The 15,084-nt window shown below is 36.0% G+C and overlaps 1 protein-coding gene across 2 annotated transcripts in view; it reads right to left on the bottom strand.

The window, feature by feature from the left end:
- Positions 1-15,084, bottom strand: part of LOC109072428 (pleckstrin homology domain-containing family A member 7-like) — a 93,191-nt gene that overhangs the window by 70,805 nt on the left and 7,302 nt on the right. Inside the window, exon 1 of one of the 2 annotated variants that reach the window (XM_042759934.1) lies at positions 6,082-6,804. The exons of the other annotated variant lie outside the window; for it this stretch is intronic. Within the exon in view, the coding sequence (XP_042615868.1) occupies positions 6,082-6,200 (119 nt within the window). The 5' untranslated portion in view covers positions 6,201-6,804. Of the gene's footprint in view, positions 1-6,081; positions 6,805-15,084 lie in introns of those variants that run through there. 2 annotated transcript variants of the gene reach the window in all.

The following is a 15,084-nucleotide window of genomic DNA, read 5'->3' as shown; positions in this document are numbered from 1 at the left end:
CGTTTATATAAAATTCACATGGCCAATGTGAGAAAATCAAATGGGTTAACTCTGCATTGTGTAATTTTACAATAATTTTTGTAAGATATATCTGACAGTTTATACAGAGGAGGCAACATGGTCACTGTCACATATTTGCTTATATGATTAGTGACCAATAAAGAGTTTGTAACATTTTTATAATAACATTTTTTTTTCATATTTTCTAAATACTAAAACCTTCCAGGTTTCCAGGTTTAAATTAGATTTTACACTGTATTTCTCATTCTTAACATTAAATCAGCCTTGAGTTGCCCTCCACAGACATCTGATGTCTGGCAAAGCAAGGTAGTTGCAGATCTATACTCTTGGATGCCATGATGAAATCCCTTAAAGCTTCATTGATAAGCTTATTTAATAATGCAACAGAGGCTGCCTGCTAGTCCCATCATCATCTGAACACAAACACCTAACCATTCAAACAAACCAATGGGATACAATGTGCTTACAAACTGCCAGCAAATCTAATAAAGCACATAATACCATTTTATTTAATTTGCAAATTAGACCTTTACCTCTGTGATGCATCAGGCAGTATACAGCTGTTAAAACATGAATAATCCTTGGCTAGAATATCCAGTTATTTTTTATTTATTTTTTGACACAAAAAAGAAGATCTGTCAGTGCCAGAAATTGTTTGTGCACAAGGGTAGTTGTCTGACAGCAGAAGAGGAATCATCCGGCAATATTCCGCTCAAAGCCCTTGACGTAGCCTCTACTGTGATACATTCATTTCAAGGAGATGAGTTAATCACAGTTATTACTGAATCATCCTCATTCTCACATCCAACAGCGTCAAAACAGAATCGTTAAATTTGGTATCAAGTCCCACAACCTAGGGGTTGGAATTGTTTTGAATTTAGTTTCTTCACATTGTAAATGCACAACATCTAATTTTACTTTAGCAGAAATATATAAAGTGGAAACATTTGTATAATTAAAGATATTAGAGTGTGTCCATCAATTTCATGTTAAAAGGTCAACTTTAAAAGTGCCAAAATAAGTTCAGACGTTATATTAACATCTTGAATCATCCCACCAAAAAAATCTAACCACACTTAATCTGCAATAGTACACTATTCTTTTTAAATGAGCATTTTACACTCATGCAATCCACATTAAGTGTGAAATAAATAGGTAATGGCTCCATTTAGAAACTATATGATATACTAACCATTGCTGTAGCCTTAATGGATTTTACAGCATCCTTTTGAAATTTTATAGTCATAACCATAACTTAAACAAGTTTATTGGCTATCCAGTTAAGCTGTGGCAATATTGAGCAATAATAATAAAATATGACTTCCATCATGACTGCTTTAGATCATCCTAAGAATAAAGTAATTTAGTCATTTGGTAATTAATGATCCTTTGTTAAATATAATCTGCCGAGTCGACATCTTCCTGTCGATAAATCTGTTCAAGGGAATTATAGAAAGACTCATTCAGTTGTATGGTACTCACCACTTATCTGGCCTTGAAGACCTAAGGACACTCTACAAAAGAGACAACTATGCACAAGTGAGACAGTTTCTCTTATTGCCTCAAGAAGGTCAGGATGTCTGAAGATGGATTTTATCCACAAATCGTTATTCTCTTCTCCTTTATGTATCTTCTGGCACGTGTTCCCAACATCCGACAAGAGTAATAGTTCTGAGCCTCACAGCTATCTAAACTTACTGAAATGTTACTGAAGGTTTATGCCAGAGTGTCTCATGTGCCAAAAATATCCCGGCGCTAATTGCTCATACGACCTCTGTTTGCTCCAGTCTCTCCCCACAAACGCCCCAGCCTGTCTGTTGAGGGTGTGGAGTGCAGAGTTGGATGGGTGAAATTAGTGCTGGATCAGCCTGAACTGAGCCGCCCCAGTCACCCACAGTTGGCCTGTCAGCACCTTCTCAATCTCCCTTGCGAGCCTCTACAGGATGAGAGAAACAGAAAAGAGGTCTAATCCCTAAATTAAGCAGGGAATTGAGGGTCTGACCATACGCCCCCCGTCCTTAGTGGTCTCAGGTTACACCTGCTGCAGGGTTATCCATAGTGTGCCGCTTCAAATTAGCAGTAACTGATGAGCTTGCTGTCTGGATGCAACCAGAACCCGCATCTGCCTCTGCCTTCAGGTTTATTTGCCACAGAGCTGATCAACTGATGCATAATAGTGAAATGCAAATTTGGAATTAAAAAGTACTTGTGAGCCCTAACGAAATCGTAACATATAAAACCAATAAATTCAGTATAACATGGAGAGAACATCTATTAACATTCCTATTTATCTCAACAAAACCTCCTAGGAAAAAAAAAAAAAAACCTGCTGTCTTTGCTTATCTGCACACACAACTGATTTTGAACACCCTGAGCTACAAAAGCCATGTGACTAATAAAAAACAAAAATAATAAAATTAATAAAATAGCACCGACAAAAACACCCACAATATAATTAATATAATATAATATAATATAATATAATATAATATAATATAATATAATAGCTCATCTGTTTGGGCTAACTAAGATTCTTTATTGTTTTTGAAAGAGCATAAGTCATATGCTCATCAAGGCTGCATTTATATGATCGTCAACATTATAATATAAGGAAATATTGTGAAATATTGTTACAGTTTAAAACAACTTTTTTACTATCAGTTATTTTAAATTGTAATTTATTCCTGTGATGCAAATCTGAATTTTTAGCAGCCAATACTCCAGACTTCATTGTCACATGATCCTCCAGAAATCATTCTAATATGCCATTTGGGTGCTCAAGAAAAAATATTATCATCACAGCTATAATCTAGCTGTGCTGCTTAATATTTTATGGATTTTTTTTTCCAGAATTCTTTAATTAATAAAAAGTTCAAAAGAACAATATTTATTTGAAATAAAAAAAAAATCTATAACATTATAATTGTCTCTACTGACATGTTTGATCAAGTTAATGCACCATTGCTGAAAAAAAGTATTGATTTAAAAGTATATATAAAAAAAATCAATCAATAAATCTTACTGATCCCAAAATAACTGTCAAAGGATGAAGATGTTTTTTGCTTCCAAATGGTGTAGTTCCAAGTATTTACCTGCAGGGGTAACACTAACCCATTAAGCATTGACACCTTGATATAATATTGAAATTGGAATTAAATCACAAACAAAATAATAAAAATGGAAAGAAGGAACTCAGATCTTTTATAAAAAAGCAGATGGAATTGTTAAAATACATCACTTAACTAGGCCAGAAGCTAAAGCCAGGACAGACATGGTAACTGGAGCCTTGATGGTCTACTATTAGTCATGTAAACATTAAAGGATGGGCAAAATAAAAGAGGAAGAGAAAAATCCAAGATTATCCAAGATTACTTTTTTAGGGTATGGGGCAAACACAGGCTAACTCTGTGTTGAATTCAATAAATTGGATATAAATTATAAATGAGCAAAAGAGAAAAGCCTCCACAAGCTGTGCATTTGAATCCTGAATAAGAGTGGGTCCATTGAAAGGAAACAAATCCCCCCTCTCTGGGGCTGTCCACATGTGACCTATGAAAGTCAAAGATTCAACAGCATTCCCTGGTGGTTGTCTTGAGCACAGCAGAATGTTACTACATTCCACACCGCGGCTCTCACGCTGCTCTGGCCCAGCAGAGGATCATTGACTCTGACAGAAATAACTTCATTCTCTCACTGTAGATATTTCATCCAGGCTTTAATGTGGGCAAGGTGGGAAACTGCCATAACTAGTGCTCGGGGCTATTTGTCCTGTGATCAGTCCTGGCAGAAGTGAATTAAGAGTGTATGCATGTGTTAAAGCTAATGGACCAGAGGGAGCTACTGACATACACTGCATGGCTACAATTAGGCATATAAATTGCCATAATCAATGTCACCATTACAGCTTCTAGTATGAAGAGCAGTCAAGACTTGATAATGTGCAGAGATTTAGTATGCAAAGTCAAGATAGCATGTTACTGTTAATTGTGCTCCACAATAAGCACAGAAAAGCCCATAGAGTAAATAAGTACCAATAAAATTGAATATTTACTTCAGTCCCTCTTTGTGGCTTACAAAAAAAAAAATATATATTTATGTGGCTTGTAATGTAAATATTCTAAATCAAAGAATCCTGAAAAAAATGCATCAAGGTTTTCACAAAAAGATTAACCAGTAACATTTTAACACTGATAATTAATGTTTTTTGACTGACCCCAAATTTTGAACAATCTTACAAAAGAAAATGTACAGAAACATGCTAAAACCACACAGCAACACCCTGGCAGCATTCACAACACCCTACTCTAGTACCCTTTGGTTTTGCACATCCAATTACTGCTCAGATTTTATTCAGAAAATGTAAAAATCTAATTCTGGTCATTATAATGTGAAATACTGGCATTTTAATGAATAGCATAGTATACAATTGTACAGAAAGCTGATCGCTTCAAAACAAAATGCAATCTTAGTGTGGTTGTCCTTTTTTGAACATTTGGACAATTTCACTGCTCGCTGTGGAGCCTTGTGGTCAAGGGCAGAAACTCTGCCATACAAAACTAGGCAAGAATGCTTTTACTCACTGATTTGAAAAGACATGTAACCTTCCTCAGCCTTCTGAGGCGTGCATTTTCTTGTTTAGAGAAGAACTATTGTTGACTCAGCATAACTGTACTGCTAACACTGATTGGGTCATGTTTCTCCTCCAGCCTTCCTAGAATCATTTATCAGATGATTTGCGGAAAAGTTTGTTGTTCCTACAACACGTTACTCAGCAAGAACTGTAAATCATGTCTTTAAATCACTTCAACACAGGACACACACTACAAAACAGTAAAGTCCTGCCCCAAAAACAACTCACTTGCAGGAAGATTGCTCCCTCTCAAATGTTACTTAGATAAATACCAGGTAGCATGATTTCCTGCAAAAGGAAATTAATGTTTTTCTGGACAGATGACCTTCCTAAGAAAGCAATACCACATTCAGCTGCCGCCTCAGACAATAGATCCTCCTGAGAGTGTCTATGATTTAGACTAATTACACATGTGCTCCAATGTAATGTTTTCTTTGAGGAGTCAAAGCAGTAGTCATCAATAGCTTTAAAAAAGACAAATGGTCCACCACACCATATTAGAGAGCGCATATTGATTTCTTTATTCATCAGAGTGCTCCTACCTCTACATAAAATACAGCCCAGACTATTTATGGTATCGAAATCTTAAAAATCTCATTTTGAAATGTTGTTCACGCTTAAAGAGAAAATTATTTAAACATAATCTGCACTTTTTGTATAAAAACACCAGATACAACCCAGCCATGTGGATTAAACAAAATATTTGAGGCTTTTCTTCAAACACATACCTGTAAGACTGAAGATCATAGTTCGATAGCAAAACCCCAAGTATTAGCCAGTGGAATTGCCATTTGCTTTTAAAAAAGGAGGCCAGCTTCATGGTCTGAATAACATAATTCCTCATTCTAAACCCAACAGACTGACACAGCTGGAGCAGAGGGGAAAAGACATTGTTTACATTTTTATGCATTTTTATGCACTTGAGCTTGTAAACATGCATAACATTTTTATGCATGTTTACAAGCTCAAGTCATCTCAGCAACTCCTTTTATGTGTAAAGTGAAGGCGAGAGAAAAGTTCTGCAGTCGTGTCCATTTGCAGAATCTCTTCTGACAAAATGCTGGTCTGACATCTGTTCAGTTAGAGAAAAATATATCAGAACTTTCCAGTACTTGGCTTTTTGGGTCAATGTCAGTGCTTTTTTTTTTAAATAATACTAAAACTATTAAAAATAGTTATAATGAAAAAAACACATTTGAAAAAGCTTTTTCAAAATATAAAAAAAATACTTTAAAAGTACATAAATAAACTAACACATCAGGCAAGCAAAAAAATAATCATTCATAGACTCTGAGAGTTTGCCATCAGTTTGTTAAAACTTAGAGAACCAACAGAACTGATTCATTCTGATCATACAACCACAGCGGTTTAATTAAGTATTAAGACTTCCCTATTAACCTATTGTATACTGTATAATATATAATATATACCTTTCCTCTGCTAATGTAGTTTCATCTTCCTCTCTGATAGTCTCCAGTTCAATCCCCTCGCGACCAACATCCTCTTGGTTTATACGGCTCAACGGCAGGCAGCTGCAGGAGGTACCCATGTTGGCGGTGGCTCTAGCATCTCTACGGCCCCTATGTCTGCTGTTTCAAGTCAAACTGCGTCTGACTGAACGGTCCTGGTGACATGCTGCAAAACATAAGCAGCCACTGTCCCCTCTCTCAATCCCTTCATTGTGTTTCCTCGGTCCTTTCCCCTTGTCAATGCTCTGTTATTACACCCAGTCCCATTTGTTTCAACTAACACAAACAATGTGTTTTTAGCCTGTCATGGCTTTCATCTGTCATGGAAGATGTGACGGTACCGTGGCACTTCGTATCTGGTGCCTACTTCTTTCTCAAAGGAAGTAACATATGGTGTCTGGACAATATGGACTGCTTGAGGCTACAATACAACAGTTGTAAGCAGCAAATCAGCACGACTGGTCTCCTACATTCCAGATTAGATCAGAATGTGGCGGAGAGCTGCCCTCTGGCAAGACATTTAAACTGGAATCATTGTGGGTGCTCCAAGGTTAGGTAAGATTCATTTTGATTTCAGAATATGAATTGAATTTAACTTTAGAAATGAGCTCCGTGCATGAACTGTGTTCCCATTGACATGGTCCCTTACACAGTGTTCATTGCTCCCTACTCCCTGAGCAGGGGAAATCTGTTTAAGTTTTCATTGCTTCATAATATTTGAGCTCGGATTTGCGCTGCGCAATGTCTTAACACACGGACAAGTGTGACATCATATACCTCGGTAAATAAATACAATTTAAATTCAAGTCTCGCACACTTCAATGCACTTTGAATGGAACATATACGTTCGATTCGAACTGGAATGATGGCGGAATATCCTGTGATGTCCACTTCGCAGGGCACTTACGGGCACTTCGCAGGGGGTCACGAGGACTGGAATTGAGAACCGCTGGTCTAACCAAAGGAAAATCGAGGAAGTGTATATACACAAAAATGTATGCATATACATATACACGGTGAGTAAAATCATATATATATATATATATATATATATATATATATATATATATATATATATATAATATATATATATATATATATATATATATAGCGGTTTAATTCAGCATATTAAAAATAGTTGTTTTAAATTGTAATAATATTTCACAATATTTCTGTATTTTTGATCAAATATATGCTGAATAGGGCTGGTCCAAATACCATTTTTTGAGCATTGAAGCTCCGGTAGTAATCAACACCGAATATTCCAAGCTTCGGAGGGAGAGGGCTGAACATATTCTTCTCTCTAACACCGTGTCTACAACGGACGTGAGCAGCGGCACGACAAAACACAAATAGAACCTATTATGCCGTCTACAGTGGATGTGGTGCGCGCAGACTGCTGCTGCGTTCTATTTATGACGTACTGACACAAATTTCAAATGATTTTCAACAGTCACTTTGTCATGTCCAGTGTAGACACGGTGTAATAAAAGCATGAATCTCTGTGTGTTTGTCTGTTTGCATTTTTATTATGTCGAGAACCGTTCATCCAATCGACTTCACGCATGGTGGGTGTGTTGCTGCGGACCCAAGGAAGTGCAGTGTCGCATTTTGGTGCAATATGGACACGCGACACATTCAGAATGGTTAAACTTTTAATAAACTACAGAACAGCGCGAGCCAGAAGTGACATGCCTCAAGCGGGCAGGGCTTATATGCTCCGAGAACAGACACTGCACTAGTGATACTAAACACACAGAACTGTTAAGAGCAATACTTTTAATATAGACAAATTATTATTAGGCTGGGCTACTGTATGTTTTTTTTTTTTTTTTTAGGACTGCCGTATACACAAGTATTTTCAAAGCAAATTAACTGCCTTTGTCTTGTCCTCACTCAATTTAAAGTGCTCCCACTCATGACATTCACCCATGGGCAATTCATATTCAAGGGTAAATGAGAACCGTTTCGAGGGGGATGCCAGTTGTTCGAAAAAAAAAAAAAATTAATATTAGAATCTCAAAATTTTCAATCGAATGCCAACCCACCGAACGAATATTCGAATAATCGAATATTCAGGTCCAGCCCTAATGCTGAATGGAGTGAAGTTCTCTAGATTCCAATTTTTATGTCAATATTTATTTTTTTAAAGTTATCTAAAAAATAATGAGATACATTGTAACTCTGCCATACAGAGTTATCTGAAAATAATGAGAACATACTGTGGTGGCTACACTGTGTGAAAATATTTTACATATCATGAAATTAATAGGCACAGACAAAATTAATGATGTATAGAATTAAATAATATTTTATGTTGCAAAACTTGTGTTAAACTACTGAAAATCCTCAATTTGTGAAACTCCAATTCAATACATTTATCTTCCTGTCATTCTGATTCAAATTCCAATTCAACATCCTGTGAAACATGGCCAATTCAATTGTAATTCCTGCTCATGAATGAAAATGAAGCCAAATCTGGCCCAACCCTTGACCGCTCAAGACAATCAGTCATGCCTGGATTCATAAGCAGACCCCCCGCTGTTGGTGGTGAGATACAAATAACACGATTTCCACAAGATAAATGATTCATGCTGCAGGTAGTTCAAAAGGAGCATTTCTCTATTTTTCTCGTGAGCAGTTCAGTCCACTGCGGCTCCAATGCGCACAGCCCCCACCGCAACAGGAAAACATTAAGCAGTCCCGTCACAGCGAAAGGCTCCTGCCTCACTGAAAAACACAGCATAATCACTTTATCCCCCATTCACTTCAGAGAAAGAGTGTAAGGGGGAGAGAGAAAGAGAGAGGTAATACTGGCACAAACATGCTGTCTCATAATGCCTCATGCATATGCTGAGAAACTGTAGGATCAAACAAAACTAGTGAACAAGTCAAGACACCTCGGATTTCAAATCAATCTAACTCAAGTGAACATCTGCTACTGACTGAGCATCCATCCTATGTAAACATTATAGTATAAAATAGCTGACTGAGATAAGCCAAAAAAAGCCACTGCACCTATAATATTTGCAATACTTTGCTTTGGCAGCAATATTTTGTAAGACGTACTATGACGAAGCACAACCACTGCTCGGCACTGATTCTGACTACAAAAGTGAGTCAATCACATACTGTATGGGGATTACATAAAGGAAATAAACACAGTTCAGTGGAGCGAATGTCAAGTTAAGGTCACACACATTCATAGTATTTCTGACATGGCCTAAAAGAGTCTAACAACGTACAGCTGATGATTAAGATACTGTAATATGCAAGTCTTTATCTGACTGTATCTGCTTTCTCTAAACACTCGGGAGGGCATTATTTGTTAAGGAGGGAACATCATCATGTTCAGTAAAAGGAGATGCTGAAAGCGGTTAGAAATATAGGTATTTTTTAAAGGCTTGCACAAAAAGTTTGCCTGAAACAATTAAAGACAATTAATACTATGAGAAATCAAATTTTCCTTTTCTGAGATAAGAGTACTTAAACACAGGTATGTTTTTTTTCTTAGGAATTTCTTTAAAAAAAAAAATGCAAGTCACCATGGAATAAAAAATGATCTCTTTTTTTATTTATTTATTTTTATAAATATTACAGTGTTTATTATAAATTTAGCCATACACGTCAACAATCCCTCCCCTCTAGTAGCAACCTGTCACTCACATGAGATCACAGCAATTAGCAAATGACAATAATCCAATGATCAAACCAATTCCTGATGGACAATATCAAGTCCCTCCCTACATTTTTTCCTCAGTCAAAAAACTGTTGAAAAACATCACAATAGAGAAGGCAGTAGCAATTTTCGCAATTACTGCTCTTTCAGATACCCTTTAATTTCTTGAAAAAAAAAACTGACATTGAAAATACTGAAATTTACAACATTAACAAATAACTTTTTTGTGTTGTATTTATACATCAATAGCACTTATTCTATAAATGGCCCACTAGTAAACTTGCCAATTTGTGAGGTTGGGTAGTATCTAGATTTCTTGTTGATGCAAGAATGCATCTTATCTGAGCTGAAAGAAACCAGTTACATTGGGGTCAGATAAAACTGAAAACAGCCTAATTATACAGAGCATCCAGGCAGAATAGTAATAATACTGAAACTATTTTGTGAATTTGCCCCAAAAATACAGCCCATATTATCAATTCTCAATAGCATCAAGTCTAATCTCAAGCATAACTCTGAACTGTGAAGAATCGTCTCTAGGTTAAATGAACACAATGTCTAGAGTAAAGGATGTAATTAATATCCAAAACATGACAGTTCACCTCAAAAACACTTAGTTGTAGCCTGTTCTGGAGAGTGAGTGTATCTCCACTATATTTCAAAGTGATGTGACAGCAGGTAATGTAGCATGACTCTACACCATCAGAAAATAAAATGTCAAAAGGTAATTTGCTGGATTAGTGAGCTTTGCCTCTGAAATAAAGGTATGGGACTACTTAAAAACACATCTATACAGGAACAGTGATGCGTGGAGGGGGATTGCTGGTTTGGCACAAATGCTGCTCCACTGACATTGCTGGGAGATGGTGCCTATAGGGAAATCCATCCTCTTTAATCAACATTTAAAGTGTTTTGCCTCCACTCTACTGAAACACATCATGGTTAATTAACTGATGGCGTCCTAAGAACTGCAGGAGACTGAACCAATGTGAATGGAGTGGTCTGAAGAGAAAAGGCAACTTGAGGTAAACATACCAAAAACTGAAATTCTACATTTTTCCCAAGAGTTCAAACTGTGGGAGTTTTTAGAGAGCTGGTGTTTGGGAATCTGATTCTCTGTATGCGGTCAATTTAGGGCTACAGTCTCTAGGAAATACAACACTTCCACTGCAGCTCCAGTGGGATATAAACCAAAATGACAAAAGAGATATTGTCCCAACAGAGCACCATTGTGTCTGACTGCCTTTGGGGAGATATAGAATTGCACAAATTCAGTACAGAATGACTTTTCTGAGTATCCATTGGCTTTCTGGTCTGGAAAAGCAGGGAAATCCACATTGCACAAAGAAAACAAGAAGTTGAAAACAAAGTTTTTCAATCCACTGGTGCATTTCACACATGCAAATAAATGTTTACATGTTTCCAAAGTAAATCAAATAAAAATCTTAAATACTCAGAAGCTCTTACTCACATCATTCACTTAAGAGTAAAAACACAGACTACCATTCAAATGTTTGGGGTCTATAAGATTTTTTTTTAAAGAAGTCTCTCATGCTCACCAAAGCTGTTTTCTATGTTGTTATATTTCAAAAATGCACCTTAATATTATACAAAATACTTTTCAGGATTCTTTTACTAAAAAGTTCAAAAGAACAGCATTTATTTGAAACATTATAAATCTTGAAACATTATACATGTCTTTACTGTGACTTTTGATCAGTTTAATGCACCCTTACTAAACACAAATATTAATTTCTCTCCAAAAAAAAAATACAAAAAAAACCTACTGACACCAAACTTTTGAATATTATCAAGAAGACGCTATATTCTTCCTGCAACAGGGCTCATGTTAATGAGTTTGATTTTACTACGGCCGCTCACACTCAACAGTCCTGCCATTGTGTTGCCTCCTCTTATTTCCAAAACCTGCTGCACAAGCAGTGGCTGTTGTCACGGCAGCGACATGCAGACTTGGCCTGAGCTCAGGCTGTTGGATGAGCAGTGAAGTGAAAGAAGGAGGTCTGAAGTGGGGGGTAGTTCTCAAACAGAGTCAACATGAACCTTAACATCAGGGTAGATGCCATATTTAATTTGATGTGAATGAAACCGCTTGTTCTACAGTTAGCAATGGTTCAAAGCATCAAAAATACATCTTTCCATAAACATTACATCAGCCGACAAAAAACAAAACTTTAGCTAGAAACAAATTCTACTCCAGATAACCTGAGAAACTTGTTGTGAAAGAAAATATTAAACTAACCAATGGAAGAACTGGCACAAGAAACTTTTAAACTCTTTTAATATCAGCAAACTTGATATTAATATTCTATTGAGCTACAGTAAACACAGTTTCTCAATGCTCTGCCAGAGTTCTGCTAGACTACTGCCTACCCAGAAAATAATTACACAGTCTAAGTAAGCAACTCAGCACCTACTTAATCAATTTGTATGATCAGCTTTTTAGCATTTATTCTCTAAATCTGACAACTGACTTTTACTCAAGTCCTCCTCAGCCCACACATTAAAGTGTTAGAAAGTCATGCAAGTATTTGCATAAAGGACAGGCATTTACTGCATTTACTAATACATTATAAAAATGAAACATTGTATCTGGAAATATTATTTAATGGATCTGAGTTAACATGAACTTACAATCAACAGTTTTTATTAACAAACGTTAACATAGATTAGAAAATACTGTAACAATTGTTACATTAAATGTTAGTTAATCCATAAACCAACAATAATTAATGGGGCCTTATTGTAAAGTACTACCACTACTTTTATACCGTTTTTGCTCCTTTATGAAACTTGACTGTATAAATCACCAAAGAGCTGCGTGAACATTCTTCAAAAGGTTGAGCAAATGAAGTCAGAACTTCAATTTCTAGGTGAACAAATCTTAAAACGAACCCAATTTCAATAATAATTCAGGTGGCCAAAACCTTGAGAAGTGAAGATGAAATTCCTCTAACCTTCAAGAGCCCATCACCATAGTTACAACATGCAACAAAGAGAATGCTGAAATACTGCCCATTTTCATTCATAAACCAATAAGGACTACACAATGCTTTAACTCTAGGATATCACAGTATGCACTACAATTAAGACCTGTCCCCTGACTGTTCTAGTAAAGACTCTCTTAGATGTGAACCTGCCAATATGAGCCCTTGGTAAGATGAAGGACAGACAGTCACTCTGATAAGCAACATTGACTGTCGAACCCTTCTAAAAAGCTGCTGAAGCGAGAGAGATGTAGAGTGGAAAGGACATCTCTGAACATGCACTATTCCTCACATGTCTGATCGTCCAGCCTGGAGCAGAGGCCTGCTGAGACCTCCTGCCATTCACTACCTGTGGCATCAATGCAGGCTATAGAGATGACTTACCTTGACTCTTTATGACTCAGCCAAACAATTTTGATGTACACTGAGTTCAATAAATCATCCCTCACACTCAGCTGACCTTAGAGGACCTTTCAGAGATCATTTGTCCTGAGTCACAACCTTCTATTACAGTAATTGGTAGTTCTTTATAAAAGGTGTGTGTGGTTGTTCATATTTTTTTTATTTGTTATTATTTTCTGATTATTATGATGAATATTTTATGATAATGTTGTGTTTTTTTTGAAAGTCTCTAATGCTCAGTTGCTCACCAAAGCTGCATTTACTTGATCAAATACAGTAAAATACAATAAAACGTAATGTTGTGAAATATACATAAAACTTAATACCTGTTTTCCATTTTAATATATTTTAAAAAGTAATTTATTACTGTGATATCAAATTACAGCATCCATTACTCCAGACCTCAGTGTCACATGATTCTTCAGAAATCAATCTCATAGGCAATTTATTATCAATGTTGAAAAGAGTTTTATTTGTATGGGGAAATACAGTACTGTACAAAAGTCTTAGGCCATTAGTATTTTCACCAACAAAAAAAAACACCCAAACACCCAACTGGTTTTAAGCCTGTTATTTCTATCTTGTTGTAGTGTGTCAGTAGAAAATAACATTCCTTTTGCCATTGATTGTAATAATCCAGTGAAATGTGTGTATGCATAAGGAGTCTAACAACAGCCAGTGCTCCACACAGAGGTCTGATCTCAACATCATCCAGTCTGTCTGGAATGACATGAAGAAACAGAACAATTTGAGACAGACTAAATCCAGAAGAACTGTGGCAACATCTCCAAGACACTTCAAGAAACTGACCTGCAAAGCTACCTGAAAAACTATGTTCGAGTGTACCTAAGAGAAAAGCTATTTTAAACAAAAAGGGTGGTCACACCAACTGTTGATTTGATTTAGTTAATTGAAGTTAATAGAGAAATCAAATCTATTTATGACATTATTTTTGAAAGCATCCTCAGTTTACAGCATTTTTACACAAGTGCCTAAAACTTTTCACAGTACTGTAGCTTTGCTGGTAGGTTTCTTCAAGCATCCTGGAGACATTGCCACAGTTCTTCTGGATTTAGTCTGTCTCAGTTTGTTCTGTTTCTTCGTGTCATTCCAGACAGACTGGATGATGGTGAGATCAGACCTCTATTTATAAATGAATGTTTGGAAATGTAAACTGATTTTTCCTAATGACACACTACAGCAGAAGATATATGTACAAAAAAATGTCTTAAAACCATTTATTTTTTGTTGGTGAAATTACTAATGGCCTAAGACTTCTGCACAGTACTGTGTGTGTGTGTATATATATATATATAATATATATATATATATATATATATATATATATATATATATATATATATATATATATATATATATATATATATATATATATATATATATTATTTTTTTTTTTTTTTTTTTTTTTTTTTTTTCACACAAATCAACTTTTTTTTTCCTGCTGTTTTTGTTTTACACCACTGTATTTACTCAGTGCAACTCAATCCAAGTGAAATATATAACACCAACATGTCAGAAAAAGTAAATAAACACTGAGTAAGAAAAAGGATCACCCCTCCTAAAAATGACTTGTAAACTCAATCAGATGTAGCTTATCACCTTCTCAATTGCACATAAAGACATTTAACATCCAAATGTGATCAGCTGTGGCCATTTTGATTAGCTCAGCATGAAAAGAGCTTTCCTGGAGCATTGCAGTCCTTGGTAGTGCAACTGAAGCAAACAATCAACCTTTGATGGCAAGGCACTGTCAAAAGATCTCAGGGATAGAGTTGTGGACAGGCACAAGTCAGGAGATGGATACAAAAACATTTCAAAGGCTTTATCAATGACCAGAAACACAGTGAAGTCTATTAT

The sequence above is a fragment of the Cyprinus carpio genome, chromosome A7, assembly GCF_018340385.1.
Source record: "Cyprinus carpio isolate SPL01 chromosome A7, ASM1834038v1, whole genome shotgun sequence".
NCBI classification, from domain to species: Eukaryota; Metazoa; Chordata; class Actinopteri; order Cypriniformes; family Cyprinidae; genus Cyprinus; species Cyprinus carpio.
This window is presented reverse-complemented; position numbering and strand designations above follow the sequence as displayed.